This window comes from Neolamprologus brichardi, chromosome 4, assembly GCF_056152115.1.
Source record: "Neolamprologus brichardi isolate AB-2024 chromosome 4, ASM5615211v1, whole genome shotgun sequence".
Classification (NCBI taxonomy): Eukaryota; Metazoa; Chordata; class Actinopteri; order Cichliformes; family Cichlidae; genus Neolamprologus; species Neolamprologus brichardi.
Window position 1 is genome coordinate 6,900,638 of NC_142107.1, and position 22,164 is coordinate 6,922,801.

The 22,164-nt window shown below is 39.7% G+C and overlaps 1 protein-coding gene across 1 annotated transcript; it reads left to right on the forward strand.

The window, feature by feature from the left end:
• The first annotated feature begins 628 nt into the window (after positions 1-628).
• Positions 629-10,287, forward strand: pecam1a (platelet and endothelial cell adhesion molecule 1a). The gene is made up of 15 exons (XM_006807813.2): positions 629-785; positions 888-911; positions 1,578-1,871; positions 2,918-3,214; positions 3,305-3,568; positions 3,710-3,991; positions 4,668-4,967; positions 5,055-5,333; positions 7,479-7,611; positions 7,719-7,786; positions 8,025-8,078; positions 8,513-8,602; positions 8,687-8,743; positions 9,419-9,441; positions 9,956-10,287. Exons 1-15 carry the CDS (start codon positions 734-736, stop codon positions 10,109-10,111), a joined length of 2,373 nt encoding a protein of 790 aa, XP_006807876.2. The 5' UTR covers positions 629-733; the 3' UTR covers positions 10,112-10,287.
• The last annotated feature ends 11,877 nt before the right edge of the window (positions 10,288-22,164 follow it).

Sequence of the window (22,164 nt, forward strand, 5' to 3'; positions counted from 1 at the left end):
AACTCATCTTTTTGATTCTTCCTGCTTTGCGTAATTGTTACGCGCAACAATAACTAAGGAAATGACAAGTATGGTAACTAATATCAAATGCCACGCTGTCAATCCTTTTAAAAAATCTGGATAAATTAAAGTAAAATGGCAGTTTATTAGAAACGCATACAAACACAAATCCAATGATTCCATTAGTATAGATTCAGGGGAATACAGGGCTCTATCAAGTAAATTGAAATATAATTAATGAACGTCTGGTCACATCAGCACATTTTAAACACATTGATGTGCACATAAGAATACTTGAGGACAAAACTCAGGGGATTCAGAGGTTAATTCTATCTGAAGAACAACAGCGCACGCTGTCTTTACTGTTCTTCAACATGGTTGTCATTAATTAAATTATGCTAAAAAGAAGACATGTCTGTGTTTTCTACACCCCAGACCTTTGAAGGATGTGAGAAGACTAAAAAATTGCTTCTTATTGTTGAATTTTTCTCGTCATCATAACAAAAGAAAGGGCAAAGTAAATGGTACAGATCCTGAGGAAGTAGCAGCCACTTCCTGTTCAGTCAAGCGTGCCCGATAAGACATGGAACAGCCCTTCAGCACCACTGCCTTCTGTTCACTCCACCTCTCCCTAAGTAAAAAGTCCTCCCTGGTCTGGCTGTGACTGCCCTTTCTGGCCTCTGTCCTTGCAGATGTATTGTAGTCCTTCAGCGGTAAACCACCTTCACCCAGGATGGGCTGCAGACCCCCCGGCTTGCTGTTTCTGACTAGCCTGCTACACATCTGTAAGAACCCAGACTGAGGATGAAGGATGTTACTATATTATAAACAAAATCTCCTGATTTTCATCTGATATTTTTTTTTCTTCCACTCTGTGTGACTTACAGGGCATTGTGCTGGAGGACAGGGGTGTAAGTATAACTGCATTACACGCCTGATCTTATAATAACTAGTGCAGACTCCCTGGTGTAGTAACAGTTACAGTCCTTTCTATATTTAACAAAAAAGCTGTTTTCACACAAAAAGAAATTGATTTGTCACAGGTGATGCTGGGCCATGTTTTAATCACCTTCAATTTGAATAATACGACATTTGAAAGCTTTCAGAAGGCAATACAACTAGGTGTCTATAAAGTTGCCACGATCTTAGAAGACCACCTTTCCTCTGAAATAAAGAAATAACACCCGTGTTTAAAAAATGTAATTCGATTCTGGTGTCTCTGAAGCGTCCTTATTAAAGGACGCTTCAGGACCCTCCAAGGACTACTATCAGCTACCGTAAGGATGTGGAGTGATTGTTTCCACTTCCACTGTGCTGTTGTCGTGGAGGGAAAGCAGAAGTTTGAATGAATCCACATGGTTTTCCAAGGGGATGTAGAGGGTCGACACTGTTTACTGAGGTGCTTTCCTTCCTCCATCAGTTCCTCTGTGCACACGACTGATGAGCAGGAAGCACCTTTCCATAGTCTTAACCTGGCGCTTGTGCTACTGTTTAGGTCTTTTTTTTATGTTTGTTGATTATTTCTTTCCCATTCATCTTCTGTTTCTGTGTCTGTGTGTGATATTTGTGGACTACAGCATACACCATAGACACTGTTCGCCTCACAATCGAACCCAGGAACGCAGTTCAGACCGGGACAGCAGTGAGGCTACGCTGCCAGGTCAGCGTCAGTCACAGCAACATCCCTAACCTGATACACAGTTTCCAGCTCACACGGGACGATGTTCCTATCTACACCAACAACGCCACAGAAGACACGGTCGAGTATAAGATCAACCCAGCCAGAGCTGCCGACTCTGGAAATTATGAATGTCGAGTCTCAGTCAAGAACAAGGCCAAAGCCAGCAACAGCCAGAAACTGGACGTGAAAGGTACAGTTACATTTACAAGTAAAGGTCTGGAGATTATTCTAAGTGTGACATTTGCATTTGGAAACTGTTTTTATAAAGCCACAAAATGCAATCAAAGGAGCGCTAAGCACAAACAAAGCTTATCAACTTTTCTTTGTACAAAATGTATTCATCAAGGAGAATCAGAGCAGAAGGAACGCCGAAATTATCAGTTTTTCAGCGCGAACAAAAAAAAAGTGTGCAATCGTGGATGATCTCAGAATTTTCTCTGTGTTAAAAACAAATATCCTGCAGCGGCTGAGTCAATCAGCTTATCTCAGCATAATCAAGCTTTTAAAGTTTACTGAAGACAAAATTGAAAAGAAGGAAGGAAACTACAACAAGAGGAGGCAGCTGCAGTAAAGGCCAACTCCTAAGAAGGAAGCCCATTTCAGGCGGGAGCTGCCTGTCCAGTGTCCAATTACATTTGAGCCCTTAAAAACTGGCAGCTGTTTAGGGAAACTGTCGCACTTTCTACACATTTTATATGAAATGAGTTCAACATCTGAATCTTGATTGTTTGATGTCACACATATCCAATATTTTGTCTAAAAATGAGCAAATTTTCTGATATTTTTGCATCTAACTACTTATGCACTATATTATTATATATATTATTTGAACTATAATATGAACGAAATATGAATAGTAGGTTCACATCTGTAGTAATGTGGTTGTTTTGTTTTCTTATTTTTTTTATGACTATAAATAATAAGACATATACTCCAAAAATATTTTGCGGCCCTAGACTTTTTTCAGTTTGTCATCAAATTTGTGAGCTACAATCACACACTGGCTAATGAATGTCTTCCCTCAATTGTATTTTGGCAGTAGAGCTTCTCACGTCCAAGTGCATGTCTCATACCCCCTTTTCTTCCTGCCTGGCAGCTCCATCTTCAACATCCCTTGTCCGGTATACCCACCATGCCTCCTCTGCAGATGGTCAAGCCTTTGCAGCCTTTCTTCGCTAACTTTGTCCAACATTTGGAGAAACTAATATATTTAATATACCTGAATGTGCTTTTCAGGCTTGCAGACCCCCACCCTGCATTTGACTACTTCATCGCCCTATGAGAACGAGGAGTTTAAAGCCACCTGCAGTGCTCCAGAGGAGAAAGGACCCCTCATTTTCCAGTTTTACCAGAGCTTTAGGACCGGATCCCCTGAGGTCATAAAGCAGCTGTCACAGGGGGGCAACTCATCAACGGCTACACTGAGACTGAGTCACATCGGAAACTGTATCCTCTACTGTGACTATGAAATCCGCTTGGTTTCCGGGAACCAAAAGTCTAACAGTAGCAAAAAGGTTGAACTCATAGTCAAAGGTGAGTCGATCGAATGTTGCTATGTCACAATGAAAAGCTCTGACTGCCTATGGAGGAGTGTGTCTGACTATTCAGGATTTTGTCTTGTAGCACTCCACATCACCCCCATCATAAATATACTTCCCTCCAATAATCTCTCTGAGGGTGATATAATTGAAGTGGTCTGCAGAGTTGTCAATCCTCCGAGCAACACTGAAGTGTTCTTGACAAAAGACAAAGTGATCCTCAAACAGGTCAGAGCTGCAGCCCTGAGTCATAAATTCACTGTACGAGAGGATGACTCTGGAGAGCTTGTGTGCAAAGCAGAGTGGGGCAGTGTGCAGAAAGAAACCTCGCAAAGAATCACAGTCAGATGTAAGCATCAATTACTCTGAATTTTTCAAACATAGAATCTTTTTTTTTTCATCTTATCAAATTAAATCGAATCAAAAATAATATATATGCACAGCATAAAGATTGTATGAATTCTTAATTTTTGCTCTCTAATCCCAACAGCGCTGTTTTCAAAGCCACAGCTGACTGTGGAGCCCACAGACATAGTTGAAGGAGACCCCTTCAAATTGACCTGCTCTGTTAGCATTCTTGATTCCAGTAAGATCAACAATGAAACCCTGCAGTACTCCATCTTCAAAGATAACACTGAAGTCGCAAATTCTGCCACGTATGTGACTGTGGCACAACTTTCTGCAAGTGGCAACTACACCTGTAATGCCACGTCTGACTCTCTGACACGCACTATTGTGAAGGAGAGCCAAAAACAATTCGTCAAGGTCAAAGGTGAGTTTAAGCCAACCGAAGTATTGCTGTTGTCACAATAAAGATGTGGGACATGTTTTACTTTGTTAGCCATGCACATAATGTGTCAGCTTGTTGGTCCGTTTATTCTGTTGGTTTAGGCTTAAGTGTTACATTCAACATCTATTTAGAAGTAATTTGGAGACATTTCTGTACATTTCTGAAAATTCTGTGAAAAAAAAATGGATTCACTCCTCTGATGACACCGTTAGCCATTTTCGCACAGAGGTGCATCTAGGAATGCAAACACTTGACTCAGTCAGATCACACTGACTGACCTTTTCATAAACCAAACTGAGTATCATCTGTAGAGAGAACGTGCAGGAATCAGACCCTGTCCTGGTCTATGCAACAGGTGAGAAACCTCCTCCTAAAATAGTGCACAGTTCAGTTTGTGCAGAGTATGAAAACAACTATCAGGTCTATTTTTGTATTGAAGAAAAAGGTCATGAGATTCCCATCATCCTCAACTGTACTTTGTGTTTTGTTTCAGATCACACTTGTTAACATACTAACACACTGTACAGTGATGGGGAACTAGCATAAGAGGATGAGCATATTGGCATTTACCTGGAAGCCTTACAGTGCAGCATCAGAGTTCCCAGGATGGCTGTAGACTCACAGTCTGGTTTAATGCTATCTTATTCTCCATTCCCAGTTCCTGTTTCAGAGCCTGTGCTGTCTGTGGTGGGAGGTACGCTGTTTCTGGGAAAGCCCTTCCAGTTGAGTTGTTACAGTCAGAGAGGAACTCTGCCCATCAACTACACCCTGTATCAACCTAATAAACCAAAAGACATAAAAGTTGTGAGCAAGCGTGGTGAAAAGGCTATCTTCAACCTCACATCCATCACCCAAATATCGGACATAAAAAACATTCTTTGCCATGCAAAAAACAGTCAACTAAAGCCTCCCACGACAGGAACAGGAGAGCAACTACTAAAATCGTCCAACATCATAGGTTTGTTGGACTGATGACCATGAAATGAATAAAACTGATATAAAACATGTTGAACCCAAGTCTAACACTTTTTTTTTCTCTGTGAAGAACCTGTGTCAAAACCACACTTGACCACTGAGCCCCGGATGGAGGACATCTCTGAGGGTTACAACATGACTCTTGTCTGCTCTGTTCAGAGAGGTAGTTTTCCCATTAACTTTACCTGGTACAGTCAGGAAAAAGGTTTCCTTGATTCCAAGACCTCCAGGAAACTGAAAGAATCTCACAGCATCAGCAATGTCAAAGGAGATCATGCTGGAGTATACTTCTGTGAGTGCACAAACCCAGCTGCAGAGCCCAAGCAAAGTGCCCCCATCATAATTGGAGGTGTGTGTTTTATCTTCAGTTAATACCAATGTGTGTGGGGGGGGTGGGGGGTGTTAACATCAGCTGGACTTTAAAGATATGTGATGTTGAAAAGTGAGGATATTCATGTTATTATGAGTGCGCTCGCTTCCTCCTGCATTATCAACAAGCAACCAATTCGAAGCAATAAAATTGTCGTTCTTCACAACCACTGACAGATTTTGAAGTTAACAGTATGGTTGTTTTTAATTAATATATATTCCTCTCTATTAAAATAAGTCTTTTATTAACATGTTTTCAATTAAATTAAATGCATTTTATTTATATAGTGCCAAATCTTAATTGTCACCTCAAGACGCTTTATATTGCAAGGTATTGTAAGGCAACTCCTCTACAATAATACGGAGAAAAGCGCAACAATCAGACGATCCCTTGTCAGCAAGCAATAGTGGGAAGGAAAAACTCATCTGCCTAGTTAGGGGTGAGGAAGACAGGACACAAGACATGCTGTGGAAAGATTAGGAATGACTAGTGAAAAGAGGTAAGTAAAGAAGAAACATGGTGTCATGGGAAACCCCCAGCAGTCTAAGCCTATTGCAGTGTAGCAAAGACAATAAACTCATTTTTTTTCTGAATTCAGAAGCAGGAAATTAAAAGTCATCTGGAACTTTATATGCATAAGATTTTCCTTCAGTTTTACTAATTGGAGTGTGTTATCTGGTCTCATGGATAGATAGAGTTGGGTATCATCTGTATACCAATGAAAATGCATGCTGTGCCTTTAATAATACTGCCTAAAGAAAGCCTGTATAATGTCATTAGAATTACAGGCCTAACAGGACAAGCATGGAGATGAGTCCGCTATCCGAGGCCATAAAAAGATCATTCTTAACTTTCACCAGCGTTCTTTACTTTCCTTCTTGTTATTGTGGAAACAATGCACCGTCATTCAATTCAATGTTATTTATATAGGGCCAAATCACAACAACAGTTGCCTCACTAGTTTTTTAATGTTTCCAATTGTATTTCAGTTGTACATGCTATCATTGTTTTAACACTGAATACTGTGTTAGCTGTTTATGGATACAGTTTGCTATGAAATACTTAAGAAATCTAAAATAGCTGCTGGAATTTCTATTCATTTACACTGAGAGTAGCCTAAGAACTTATTGTACAAAGTTCTCAGGCTACTCTTAAATTCATCTTAATTTCTTCTTCATGTTATCAAGTGGTAAATAATAATCTAAATATATCTAATAAATGACTACAAAGTTTGAACATATGAAGAAGTCAAAAATAATAAATGAATGCTTAAAATGTTTTCATTGGGGATAAAAATGAGTTGTAGTGCTATGCAAGTCTTGAGCCACCTCTCATTTCTTTATGTTTTGCAAGGAAATGGGAAATAGGTTCAATTATTTCCTACAGATGTGCAAACATATATGCAAATACATAATGTAAGGCAAAAGCAGAAGCAAAAGGAAATTTCCCACGTGTGGGACTAATAAAGGTTATCTTATCGTATCTTTTTGAAATACATTCAAAGCTTAGGGCGTCCGGGATCATTGTCATGCTGAAAAACAGAGCTGTTGCCAGTCAGAGGCTGTTCACACTGCATTTCATGGTGGATCAAAATATTTTCTGTGTTCATAATTTCATCAGTTTTAGTCCCAGTATTATTGATCCCCAACACCACTGGCTAAAATGCAACCCCGACACCATCATGGATCCTTCACTGTATTTTACAGATAGCTGTAGACAGTCACTGTGGCATTCCTCAGCCATTTTTCACTGTTTCCCTTCCTTAAGAATGGGAAGCAGGGAATCACCCTTCCACTTAAATCATTTCTGATGAGGCTTCAGTAAGCGGTAGATGAGTTAACTGAAATGTCAGCTCTTTCAGATTTTTTTCTGTTTCTTAAAGACATGAATTTCAGATACTGTTCCTCTGCTGTGCTCCAATTGTCCAGTTTCCTAATTTTTTAAGGATAAGGTGCTAAACTTCACATCTGATATGAATATATGAATAAATAAATTGATTATGCACCTGTACATGCACTCATGTGTGACATTTAAACAACTTTAAGCCAAAATGAGGTTTTGTGAGTACATTTTATTGCTGTGTTTTGTAATTAAGTAATGACCTTAGTCACATGTATTCTGCAGTGAAGATGGCTGGCTGGAAGAAAGGTCTTATTGCAGTCTTTTGCCTCCTCTTTGTAATGGCCATCATCCTCTTTCTTTTCTACAAAAAACGTCTCCCCAAATTAAAGAAAAGACGCACCGGCACCTTATCAGTGTAAGTAGCATTTCTCGTGTTCTTATCAGTATCTTAAAGGTTAGTTACCAGAGTATGGTTCCCATACATCCTCCTGTTGAACGTACTTTGTGTTCACTTTGTTTTAGGAAGGCAGCCAGCACCAAAGTAGAGCGAATGAGCCTCACCCAGGCAGAGGTCAACGAAGCCGCAAATGGTACAGCTCCTTATGCTGATGCAGTTTCATTTAGCACCAAAACACAGTCTTTTCAAGGCGCTTTATTTTGTAAAGTAATAACTATACAATAATATAGAGAAAACACCAAGAATCCTAACATAAAATTATCCTAATTATATATTAAACATATGTTGTCTTGAGTGGTTTTGATGTTAAAGCAGGAGAATGTATCAGTTACATCACTGAGATCTGTGCCATGTTTATTCTCCCTGTGCAGCAACTCCAGGCATGATGGGGAAAAGTATTTGGAGTGAACATGTATCAGGCTCGGGTATGTAAAGTACTTTTTTATTGGTAGCAACTCATGAAATCTCATGAAGATTCAAAGTCAACAATATTTTAATTCAAAAGGTTTGTTTCCCGTCACATAAATCTAAAGTTTGCCCAGTAAGTGTGCTCTTCTGGGCTTTTTTGTCTCTTTTTAATGAGGAAACATCTCACCCGGTGAGACAGAATGATTAATCAACGTGTTTCTGATTTCTTTTAGAGAAAAACTGAGATCATTGGCACAAAAAAATAAGTTATACCACGTCAGCTACTCAGACATTGTTGACTTTTGTCTTTCAATGCTGTTTTTGAAAAAGAAAATAGCAAAAGAACATATCTTTGTCATTAAATATCATGTCATACTATTTTTTTAAATAAAAATAATGAAATATTGCAATATGCAAGTAATTTAAGTTTGCTCATTTCACTGTGTTGCAGAGTCTGATGACAACTGTAGTACAAACACTCTAGAAAAGCCAGAAAATCAGTACAAAGAGGATCAGCTGAGACAGGCAGATCCCAGCAGAGGTGAGAGATTGTTTCTGAATTTTAATAAGTTGTCATTTGACTTTTTAAAGCTCAGTCTAAAATATTATATCTGTTCCATGTCAGTTCCGGTGAAACAGGGCACAGACACAGTACACGGTGAAGTACGCAACTCCCAGCAAGGTACGACTAACATCCTGCTCTTCACACAGACGCCTTTTCTACTACACAGTCAAGAAAAATCAGGTCATTAGATTAAGAAAAAAACGCTAGCAACAGGAAACAGGATCAACCCCAACTGTAAACATCTGCATTGTTACTGAAAGAATGTGCCATTAAAACAGAAGGGCCAGTCCCTAGGTGTCCACTTCCTGCTTTCGTCAAAGAGCACTTCCTGTTGTTGCAACAGACTCATACAATGCTTGCATCTGTTAAGGCTAAGTAAGCAAAGTCCTTGATTGTTTGAAATTTATTGTCCATTGTTCAGTTCGGCTCCTAATAATATAATATTACTTAATGAGTGATACAGCACAATTCAGCTCAGTTTTATTTATACACCACCACATCCTAACTTAAGTCATCTCAGGGCACTTTACATAATCAGAGTTAAGAACTTAATGTATTATATGGAGAAAGCAAATGATCTGAAGTGAAGGGTTTTTGTGCATGTGCAAGCAGCGTGTCTAAAAAGACACGAGCTTATGAGAATGATCAGTATGAATGTGTCGGATGTGATAAGCTGCCTGTTTCCTGGGAATAGAGAGCTGTTCATGGGAGTGCTGGAAACTAAAACAGCCCTCATTTAATCCTCACACACCTTTTGTTTCCTGAGCTTGTCCTCTGGCTTTGTTTTTGCAGGTGTTCAAGAGCTGGCTGATGCTGTAAGTGTGAACACGTCATGCATACACATACTACCAAAAGCTGCACGCACACACACACACACTCATGACTGTATTGTGCCTTTGCTCAGAGAAACATCTCACAGACAGAAACTGTACAATAAGTGGAAACCCAGTGGAGACACTTTTTATTGTTTGTAGAAAGGTAACTTAAAGTGTTGCATTTCATGTAATATAAAATTTGCAGGAAAAAAGCATCTAATGTAGCTGAGTAAAAGACTCCAAATTTGCTCATCACATTGAGTTAACTCATTAGGAGGAGTAATATGATAGCGGCTCTCAAACCTCCTCCATCCTTCTGGAGAAGCTCTCCAGAGTTTGTAGAAACAATCCTGATGAGTCTCAGTGTCTCATGTTATCGCTGTATCAACTGAGAAATAATAATCTTAATATGTAAAACCACTAAACAGTACCGCACTGTAGTAACCGTACAGTCAGCATTTAACTCAGTGAGCCAATGAGAATAATCGTTCATACAACCTTCGTGTTTCAACAGGCGTCCGTGGAATATGCAGAACTGAATCATGATACCAATCACCGAAGCGACCCCAGTGACCACGGTTACCACAGTGACCCCAGTAACCATGGTTACCACATCGCCAATGATGACCAGCCAAATGACAATAGTGTTAGCATTAACTGCGAGGAATGAAACCCTGACCAGATATCAGGCTCAACAAGAATATTTGTTCCCGTATTTATCCAGCTTGTTCATGTGGCTCAGTCTTTATGCTCATATGTTTTTTTATAATGCTTTGGAAAAACAATCCACACTGTACATGTACTTGCTTTGTCCTCGTTGGCTAAATACATGGTTTTGTTAAATAAGTCTCTCTATTTTTGTCAATTTTTTTTTAATGAAAGAAGAAAATACATTCAGATGTGCATCTTTTGAACTGTAAAGAGGTGTTTCTCATCAGCTGAGCAGGGTCCTTAAACTCTTCAGTAGTCTGGTTTGGAGTACATTCGGTCTTCACTGCTGTTTGCACATCAGTGATTTCAGCTTGAAGCACTAGAGGGCAGACTTCAGGCAGCAGCGCTGCGTGGAAACTCAGTGCCATCTGGCTGTGATCAGCTTGAATATGAGAGAGGCTTTCACTGTTGCCTCCACATCAGGAGATATCAGTTTCATTTTCCATTATCTAAGATTTAATTGGAATGATATAACATGAATCTATTCAAGGTCTCCATACAGCTGATATGTTTTTCTAGGTCAGTCATCTTATTAACACTGTGGGAAGTTATGCAAATGCCCAAGGCTTTGTTGAGAGCACAGCAGAAACAAAGCATGCATGCAGTATGCATTGCGGTGTTTGGACTCTAGCATTTGGAATAAGCTGTTAATTTATTTTTCACTCCTGGAAGAAAATAATGAGAGTCAATATCACTTTTGGAGCTACACCAGATTTTTGTTTCAGCTTTTGAAAGCGCAAACAAATTTATTAAAAACAGAAAAAGGAGAAACATTAAAAAAGTTTATATTTATTTAATCATAATTTACTGTGATTTGGGATGGTATTAATAAATGCCATGATTAATTCATTACTTCATACCTGACACGATGGCTCTGCAACCAGATTAAACTGAGTATGTTATGTTCCTCCTTGTTTTCTGTTATCAAGCCTGTTACAATGGTAGTTGCTCTTATTAAACATGGCCAAAGTTTCAAATAAGGAGGTCAGTGTATGTTCAAGTAATCCCTTTATTCTACAGCTCAGGCTTCAGGCTGCCAATCAAAAGAAAGCTGGATTACAGGAAGGGTCAACGGAGCTAAAACATCTTTAAGTGAGAGACTGCACCAAGGCAGGTCCCCTTTAAAGGCACAGTCAGATATTTTTTGAAGTTATTTAATAGAAAATATAGAAAATATACATATAATAATGTCAAATTACATCTTCCAACAAACTAATGTGTTCTTATAAAACTTATAATTAATATGTTTAATGTGGGGCAGGTTTGTGTTTTGTGAAGCCACAATGTTACTCCACCACATAAAATTATAGTTAATCCTGAAATGATCAATAACAGACATCTGTGAATTATTAATTAAACATGAACTCAATATTAAATCCAAAACAAAACCTCACCAGTAAAAGTATCTGCTATAAAAAGGATGTTTACTAGGATCTTAAAACCGAGACATAGACTATAGATCTATGACTTCTTTCATGGATGACAAAAGTTCCCTCTCCTCATTTTCACGGGCGGCATATGTTGGGTTCGCTTCGTTTGCTGCAACTCCTGTCGACAGTCTGGATTATGAGGCTCTGCTGTTCGACGCGAGGTTTTTAGGAACACCACACAGCAGATGCGGGAATCTGTTACACAAACTAAGCTAACGCTAAAAGCTTGCCACCAACTCAAACAATCTTTAATAACCATCCATCTGAAGCTTGCATGTCTACGACTGTGATCAATAAGAAATAAAAAAAAAAAAAACTCGAAAATCTCCTCCTCCATCACTTCAAAATTTGCTTATTGCTTCATGCATGTGTGCATATGTAACACCAGGGTGATTCTGCAAGGTCCTCTGAGGCAAATAGAAATATCTTCAAGCTCCGAGGTGCCAAAATGAAAGCCCACCTCTGCTCTGAAGATAGAGCAGTGCCTCAGTGAACCTGTGGTTTATTAATCAAGTTACTTAACCAGGAGGCTGAGCTTGACATGGGGGAACAGTGTATTCTGAGCCGCAGCGATCACGCACTCTGGAACTGATACTGTGTTACATTAATATCAGAAGTGTAAATGGTAAATGGCCTGTATTTGTATAGCGCTTTTACTAGTCCCGCCTAGGGACCCCAAAGCGCTTTACACATCCAGTCATCCACCCATTCACTCTCACATTCACACACTGGTGGAGGCAAGCTACAGTTGTAGCCACAGCTGCCCTGGGGCAGACTGACAGAAGCGAGGCTGCCATATCGCGCCATCGGCCCTTCTGGCCAACACCAGTGGGCGGCAGGTGAAGTGTCTTGCCCAAGGACACAACGACCGAGACTGTCCGAGCCGGGGCTCGAACCGGCAACCTTCCGATTACAAGGCGAACTCCCAACTCTTGAGCCACGATCGCCCCTGTGTGTAAGTTATACAGTATCATTAGAAATAAACTGGAGCTACTTTTGGCTGCTAGCTTATTCACAAGGTGTCACCCCAGCGGGTAGCTCGGCATGTTTGATTTGGCAGTTTTTGTGCCCTTCCTGAAGCAACCCCCAAAGGGATTTGTGTCTCCTCCTCCTCTCAATTCATTTGTATTTATTTAGAGCTCAAGTCACCTTAAGGCAGACCCTATAATAATAGAGAGAAACCACAACAATCAAATAACCGTCTTTGAGCAAGCACTTGGTAGCAGTGGGAAAGAAAAACGCCCTTTTAACAGGAAGAAACCTCCAGTAGAACCAGACTCAGGGAAGGGCGGCCATCCACCATGACCGAGTTAAGCAAACGTGTAAACCACTACAGTATGGAGCCTCACAGCTGCTGGAATTTAATCAAACAGCAGACAGAGAACTTGACTTGTTTTTCGATACGTGAAAAGGCAAAACAGCAAAGTCACCATTACCCACTTTAATCTGAGCATGTGCTAGAAGACAGTGTGCAAATGCTTGGAGTGAATTCCTGCCGCTCATTTCAGTCACTGTACACTTTGCCCAAGGATGGTCCTAAACTGTATCAGGGGCAGCCTGAGGATTTACTACTGCTCCTAAAGTTATGACCTGTGAGCCCATGCGGTAACCTGACTGACCTTTTGGACTCCTATTAGAAGGAGGCATGTCGCACCACCCCCAGGGAGTACAACAGTCACATGATCAAGACTTAGGGTGGACATTATGTGGCGGATAAGGAAAGGGGCTTGGCTATATGCATACATATGTCTGGAGTGATGGATTAGTCTAGCAGGCCCAGTACAGTCTTCTGTCTACTTTCTCTGTGCTGCACGTACGCTGTTTGTGTCTCAGCCACGTAACCTGATCCAGCCCCCTCATGTATCTGGAGCACAACTCTTGAACTGCCATTGGCTGCTGTGCTAATATTAGCATATTGCCCCCTGTGAAATGCATTCTGGGAATATCCTGTTTTTTCCTTGGCCTTATGGAGCCAGTGCTGTTTCTGGTCTTCAGATGAAGCAGTGAGGTCATCGTGTAGACTGCCGCTTCCTTCTTCCTGCAAAGGATCCCCAGCCACGGTGTAATTATTCTAAATGTGGCATTATATATTTGCACTTCACAAACAATCTTTGAAATTCTACTTCTGTGTGTCTTTTCTTTGAGGTCTCTCCACTTTCCTCTCTTTCACTATTGTCACTGTCTGATAAAGTTAAAAGGTAACTAAAAAAAGGAGTATCTTATTTCTTATCACCCTTGCAATCAGTAGTTAATATCACTCCCAAAAACGTTGGGTAAATTTCATATACTTTTATAGGTTTACTTTTTCAGCTATAGTTCACATTCAGTAGGTATATGGAAGTGTATGTGTGGTTGAGCATATGTTTGACTCTGACTATGTCCACTTCTCTAATGTATGTTTTATTTACCTTTGATCATAAGTTTGATCATTAATTAATTGTTTTTCTGTTACTTAACTACTTTGGTGTAGTATGAATGGTGATGGGAGTCAATATTGGTTGGAAAAACTGCAATTTATGACAATCCACTTAAAAGTTCAAAATCTGTGCACTCCTTCACATTTCCCAAAGCTGGACTGGAGTCTTTGCCAGGCTGATTCTGGCCCCCATGCCTTGGGTTTGACACCCCTGTAATAAACAAAGTTAAAAATAATCAGCATTCTTTCAAAAAGTCTATAGACACTGATATAAAATTTTTATTGTGAATCTGTTTATTTATTGTCACAATAACGGAGTAAGAGTAGCGACAGCTATAACAGTTAAAACATCAGATGTTGTTAAGAAGTGCCTCATTCATTGTGCTTTTACAAAAATTATTATTTACTCTATACTTTTTTTGTTCTGCATGCTCAGTAGTCGAGCATTTTTGGGAGAGGTGATGCATTTGTTGTGATTTTAAAGACCTTCACTGATATATGCAGATATATAGAAAGAGATCATTTTTACATAGTGGCAGTAATGCACTCTTAAACAGCGTTATAAAGCAAGGATGGTTATGCAATTGCAAAAACTAAATACCTCTGTCCTTTTTAAGCTTAAATGACCTCGAGGTTACTTTTAGTCAAACCACAGCTAATTTAAACAAACTTAGTACTTCTGGAGAAGAGCTTTATATGAGATGAGAGAATGGCAAAATAATGTGTTTATATAATGTGTATTTGCAGTTTCCTGATTGGAAATAATCAAAGCTCAAAGGCTCCAAGCTAAAGGCATGTGTGGAAGACTGATTCTCCATTGTCATTCGTATGATGAGTAAAGGTTACATTCAGTAAGTCCACCTGTTTGATGCCCTCCACCCTTAATAATTTAAGCTCTCCCAAATCCAGGAAATTAATTCTTCATAACCTTGAGCAACCTGGTCAGAAAAAGCAGAGGTTCACCGAACTGACGTCTTCTTAGCTGAACGTTTCCACTTTTAAACACACAGACTCATTGTGCAATCGTGCATCAAAAGATTACACACATGTATGGAGATTTTTTAACCTCTGACCTCCTTTTCCATGAATGCAGGCTTCAGCTAAGGTAACCCTATCCTCACACAAACTGCTCCCACTTCCATCTGTTCTCGGTTTGATCCCTCAGACTCTCTCTGTGCCCTGGACAGCTGCAGTGCCATTTTGCGGGGAAGCATTCTTCACACAATTTCAGCAACAGCATCCCTCACTGACGTAGTAGCTTCATAATCAGATGCGTTATCCTTGATTTGGATGACATGCTGACTGTTTTTCTAAACAGTCCGTGAATTCTCTCCTGAGACTGTTTTCACAGCTCCATTAGAAGCCTTTAAATTTTGGGCTACAAGGAAAACATAAGTGTTTTTGTGGGAACATGCACAGTCAGTAGGAAACTTCTCTTAGCTTTGCTAACATTTGAACAAGGGATAAGCTTTTGCATGCATGTACTATGCTATGTGCAACTGATGCCACTTTGTTAGGTACACCTTTTCAGCTGGACATTAAACACAAAGATCTAATCAACCAATCATATGGCACCAACAAAGTGGAAGTGAGAACGGCGGACTGCTGTTCAGCCAATAGCAACTCAAATAATCAGAACGCCATATTCCAAGGTATGCGAATACCATTACACCACCAGCCTGCTGATTTTATATTGTGCACATCTACTTTTTATTATATATGTTATTGCTGTGAAACTTGCAATGCTATTAGCTTAAAAACAACATTATATTATTATTAAAAAATCAGTCTGTAGTAATGAATATGGACCATTTCTCATGGAAACTATGAGCTCATGACTGGAGGGCTTCAGCAACTAAGAGTCCAGAGGAATGGGAGCCACGACGGTCACGCCATGTATGCGGGGCCAGATGGCTGTTGGTCTCATTTTCAACAGCAAATGGCTCAATTTAGTTTTGCTGGGCTCATGTAATCTGCTCACGAGACTCTGTGTGAATATGTTTATGAATTCTTTATGATCTCGTCAGCATTCATGTTAATGTGTGCTGCTCAATAAAAGAAACTTTTACTTAGAAATATTGGTATTTAGTCCCTCTGTGTTGGTTTACTTTAAGATGCTTTGAAAGAACTTTGTTTAATGAAAGCAATACTGACCTCAAAGCCGAAGTGTTCATTTATGGTTTTGTTTCTTTGTTTGATTGATTTTTGTTTTTTGTCTTTATTTTTTTATTTCAACCTAATAACCTTCAGACAAAAATATCACAATGAAGAGAAGTTATGGGTATGTCACCCCAGAGGCACTGACTGACTTTGCTTTTGACTGAAAAGATGAGGGTAACAGGGCATGCGACGCACTCCCAGAGAAGATATACAAGTATGATCAAAAAGTCCCAGGAATTGGCCTCTAAACATCTAAAACCTTACTCCAATATAGATTTGGCCCATCTTTCCACCTAATGGTCCATCCACCTCTGGACCATTGTCAGTATTGCTGCTATAATTAAATCAATCCCAGGAAGTCCTGTCATGCCCCCTTGCACTTATGTTACTCCAATGGCCACTGGATTGCCTCCAGTGCATCACAGCAGTGATTTTCATTTTTGGGAAGCAGACAAAGTTGCAGGGAGTGTAGTCTGCAGTTTTTCATTTTTAAAGGTCAGTTCTCAGTATTTCCAATGTGCAAACTTATAGTTTGTGGACCTCTCTGAGCAAAAGCAAAAATATTAACAATAAGCTGCTGTGCAAACAACCTAAATTCAGAACAGCTGGGATGCTTGCAAAATGGAAAACGAAAAGGAAACCAGAATGCAGTGATATACAAATATCATGAACCCATATTTTGTTCACAACAGAAGACATAAAACATGTCAAATGTTTAAATGATACTACTGGGTATGAAAGAAAGTATCTTAGAGAGGCAGATTATCTCAGAAGATGGACACAAGTTCACCAATTGCAAAAACTGTTCATAAATTATGGAACAATTAAAAATAATGTTTCTCAATGTAAAATTTCAAGGGCTTTTAATGCTTCATCATCTGCAGTAGAGTTGCTACTTTTTGGTGCCATATTGTCAAATTAAACTGTGAATGAAATAACTTAAATAATCTTTTGGATTAAATTGAAGTACATAATATCATCAAAAGACTCTGAGAATCTGGAGAAATCTCTGTGAACAAAGGACGAGGCTAAAAATCAATGTTAGATGTCTTAAAGCCAGACCTTTCACCAACTGAAAACATCTGCATCAGATGTTTAGAAACTGCTGTTAAAAGAAGAGGAGATGCTACACAGCCTGCAAATTCATAATGACCATTTTTTCTTAAATTGGTACATTTCTATATTCTATACTTTGAATAAACTATGGGTTTATGAAGTTTGCAAATCATTACTTTCACTTTATATTTACATTTTACCCAACACCCCAACTTGTTGGGCTGGGAGTCATAATGTTGTGGTGTAAAACAGTGTTGTTATTTGACAAGTTTTCATTTAGAAGACCTGTAACTGTGCTTCAGTTTGTTTGTAGGCTTTTATTATTGTGGATTTGTGATGTGCTTTTCTGTATTTGTGTAATACTAAACATCTAGAAACCATAATGTATTTGTTTTTCTTATGCTGACACTAGATATCACTAACTCACGCAGTTCAAGCAAGAAGGATTTAGTGTATTTTGCTGGAGCTTCTCACTTTGACTTTCCTAAGATCCACCTCCACAGCACTCTTTTCACTAAATGACAAAGGATTACTGCATCCTGATTTAGATTACAGCTCCTTTTTTTCAGCCCTCCGCGCGTGCCGTAACCGGATACTTTTCAGACCGAGTGAGAATTTCTCATTGGGCCTGTGGAGATCCAGACAGACACTAATCCCTGCAGCGCTTACCATCCAGCGATCCAGGTCTGTAACATACCACTGACCCTGTTGTCACCCATGGGACTGCATATGTCTTGCACAGCAGGCTGATTTATGAGAAAAGGATTTTACAGCCAAATAAAAGGAGCAGACAACTAAATTTGGCTTGAGCTATGATTATTCAGTCAGAATTATCAAAATAAAACTTAATGTGACTTACTTGTGTTACACTGACCTTTCTAAACTGCACTGTTTATGAGGGTGGCAGCCCGCATTCATAACATGCTATACACAGTCAGGACGCTTCACAGCTCTTATTTTTAGACATCACATCCAACCTGCCACTTACCTGCATCGCGTGAGGCGGAGGAGTGTGGAGGCGCGCGTAGCTGACGGTCTTTGCGGCATGTATTGGCCAACTCTTGAAGAAAAAAAATAACATGGTTTCGACTTCAGCTTTGGGTCGAACTGTTTATTTCGTTCACGGGTTAGAAACTTCAGCTTTTCGATGTGGTTGTGTGCGCAGTGTGATTTAGGTCATTTTCTTTTTTATTTAATGCCAAATTTTTATTTAAGTAAAATCTGGAACATTGTCTTTTCATTGTTTAAATGTCAGAAGGCTGCTGCTTGTAATTCAACAAATTCAATGACAAATGAAAGTTAATTCATTGAGACTGGAAGGTAAAGCCATACAATGTGCTTTCCCTTTTCAATTTTATTTTAATAATAGGAAGCGACTAGTACATCACAAAAAAACAAAGCCACGTGTTGGGATCGATGAGATCAGGGGCTTCCGACCACATTTACAACACCACAGAGGGAGTTGAAAAACAATGCAAATACCATTACCTCCACCAAGGAGGTCATGTTTGTGGTTTTCATGGGTTTTCTGTATACACAATGGCTCGAAAAATTTTGAAAGAATTCTAATTCGACTTTGTAAGGCTGTTATAGTGGGCTCACGGCAGCAATCTATTAGAAATTTGTTTTACATCAACAGAGGTCCTCAAGGTCAACTTAATGATTTATTGGTCAAAGATTGTGAAAAAGCAGTAGAACTTAGAACCTATGATTTTTACAAGTGTGGTTTGTATTGTCAACATAATGTATAGAAAGTTACATTTGACTTCTGACCTCAAGGTCAGATAGAGACAAACTTTCATAGATTGTATTTTTATAAAATGTCTTCTTCATAGTAGAATAGAATAGAATAGAATAGAATATGTCTTCTTGAAAACTATGTTTAAAATTTTGCTGCCTTTCTATTGGCAGCTTTTAGGCAATAATACTGGTATATGGAGATTCTAAATATAACATCATAGTCGTGTCCAAATTCATGGGCTGCATCCTCCTGAGGCCGCATTTGTAGACCGATTACGTCACAGCAACGCGCCGAAGGCTGTCCAAATTCGTAGACTCCTCCGAATGTAGCCGACAAATGCGTCCTCCTTTTCCCCGAATTTGAAGGATGGGTCGGGTGTGTCCTTCGTGGCCTACCATATCCCAGAATTCATAGCGCGGCCCAGCCAAACTCCAGTTTCCAACAATGGGGGCCGCTACTAAGTTTTAAAATTACTCATACTAATCTTTCTGGGTCACAAAATAAACTTTTAACATATTTTCAGGCGAGAAAGAAGCTGTGTAAACATCAAATATCTGCTCGGTTTATCAAGATATCGCATATTTGCAAAAGTGCTTTGACGTTTTCAGAGACGTTTGCTACCCACCAGCTCGATAGCAAGCCGGGAGCTCGAGGGTTACTGATGCGGCCGAGAACGGCACAACTCCCGGCACAACTCCCGGCACATCATTTTCAGATCACCGCGGACTTTCGCTGCTCGGGTTAAACGTAATATATAAGTCACTTAGACAACCTAAAAATGTTATTGTTGGGCTTTTTTCAGTGTTTTGTTTGTTCGTGAGTAAATCGGTTTGGCTGAGATTAAAGTTATTTGATTAGATTAGATAAAATAAAACTTTATTAATCCCCCGGGTAGATTCCTCCTTGGTTTTTACACAGCTGACTAAACGTCAAACAGAAAACTGATTAAACAGAAGTATGAGACAGTCGAGAATTTACGCCAGTGTCCTGTTATATTTTAGATAGCAAGGAGCAGACGGCTGAGTTTATTAAACTCCACCGAGACAGCGGTGACGCTAATCAGAAGGCTAGACCGTCCAATTTCACGGCCGTTTACTTCCGGCCTACCCGACCTTCTGAGGACCCGGCCCACATAGACCGCGAAGGCCGGGTCCTCAGGAGGATGCAGCCCATGAATTTGGACCTTTGCATCCAAGTATCATGTCATGTTTGACCTCTGACCTCACATCTGCCTTTCTTTTAAATCCAAAATGTGTTACGTCTTTAAAGGTAGCATGCAGCAAAGGTAGCAAAGCAGACAATGAGCTGCTTTGGTGTAATATTATGTAATAACTCAACTTATTTATGTCCACTGTCCTATTTCCCATTACCTACTCCTACACAATGTTTGTCCAATCAGATTTTGATATACTACAAACTTCTTAAATTATGCTCAAAAAGAACAAAGAAAACAAAATAAATATATTTAAAATTAATTACTGTTCCCAGTGAATGAGCTTTCTGCCTTGGCAGAGGTCTGATTCCTTTTAGTCGATCATTTTAGGTCATAATTCCTGCACAACCTCCCTGAACCAAGGGAACGTCACTTATTTTATTTTACTGCATATTATTTATAGGGACTAAGAGCTTCTAGCAGGGAGGAGGCAACCTCATATAAATTTTGCCACCGAACTAAAAAGACAAGAAGATAAGAATAGTCTGTTTCCCATCAGTCTTGTGGAAAGTGTTTACCACTTTCCATTCTCCTGAATGTTTTCAGCTCTGACTTGTTGGTAATTTGACAGATCATAACATGAACTCTAAAGAGCAGGTAGGCGGTGGAAAGGCGGCCTGACTCTATGTATAGCAAGAAGTCATAAAGGGTGAAACCTCACTCTGACATTTGGTGCCTGTTTTTTCTGGTGAGTACATAGCAAGAGCAGGAGAAGCTGGAAGGGGCATCATTATTGTTCAGGGACACCCTTGAACCCCCCGCCCCCCTAGTGCCATAAGAGACGGTGAAACCTGGCAGCTGGCACATTCAGATACTAACGGGTGTTTGAAGTTTCTTTGTTTTTGTGCGCACACACACACACGCACACACACTTTAGATATCAGTAGGAAGAAGAAAGAAGTGATGAATAACATGATTATTACACAACTGATTATTACCTCCTCCAGTTGTGTGCAACCTCAATGGAAATATTTTTTTAAAGACTGTCCCTAAATATTGTGTGATATTCTAATAACATGTTTTCTATATTTAGCCACTTTAAAGCATTTCTGATGGTGTGTGAAAATGAAAAACTGAATTATACACGGTGTAAAAATGGCAAAAATATGAAGCCCAAACATTCAAGCGTGTGCAACTTTAATGGCCGACCTTGGAAAATCAAAATCCTGAGGATGGCATCCATCAGCTAGTTCCTCTGTTACGCTGGCAGCATCTGTGAAATGCCCAAGTCTCACTTCCAAAGGTTTTGTGAACCAGTTATAACCAGCTCTGCCCCACTTAGAAATCTGGACAGCTGGGCCCACTACCACAGCGTTCCACCACCATTTACACGTACAGTATGCATTTGACTGCACGGTGTGAGCCTGCAAGTCCACATTTAAACATCCGGCTTACAGTCTGAATTCGTGGGTTTTTCCGTGCTTCCAGTTGAGGGAGCTTTTCTGTTTGACACTTTTTAGCAGATGTTTTGTTGTAAATAGTTGCATTTCTTTCAACCTTGTGACGTTTTAGTGGCATTTGCGGGAAGAGGTTACATATCATTTGCCTCCTCAGCTGGTAATGGCTACATGCCCACATGCAACCTCTTCAGAAGATGGTTTATCTAGTCTGAGTGCAAAGGGCAAGCACGAGGTGTCCTTTAGGTCAACAGGTAATATGAGAAAGAACAAGGGCACACAAAGTAAAAACACTATTTTTAATGACTCTAGTATACCTACAATTACACTGCACCATAAGGTATAATTTAAGCAGACAGATCGACTGCATGATTGGGAAATCACACGTGCCATTGAGGTCCAGTCTTCTTCCTCGGGGCAATATTTACCAATCATGTTTACCATAGTTTCGATGTTTACGAGGGAACATTTTGGTTGTCAACATTTTTTATGATCCCTTGGTGAGTGCAGTGTCAGTGGCCATGTAACCACACGGTGGGAGGAGGCACGCAAGGGCCACTCATTTGTAAGCTGAAGTCACTGGATATTGGACCTTGAAA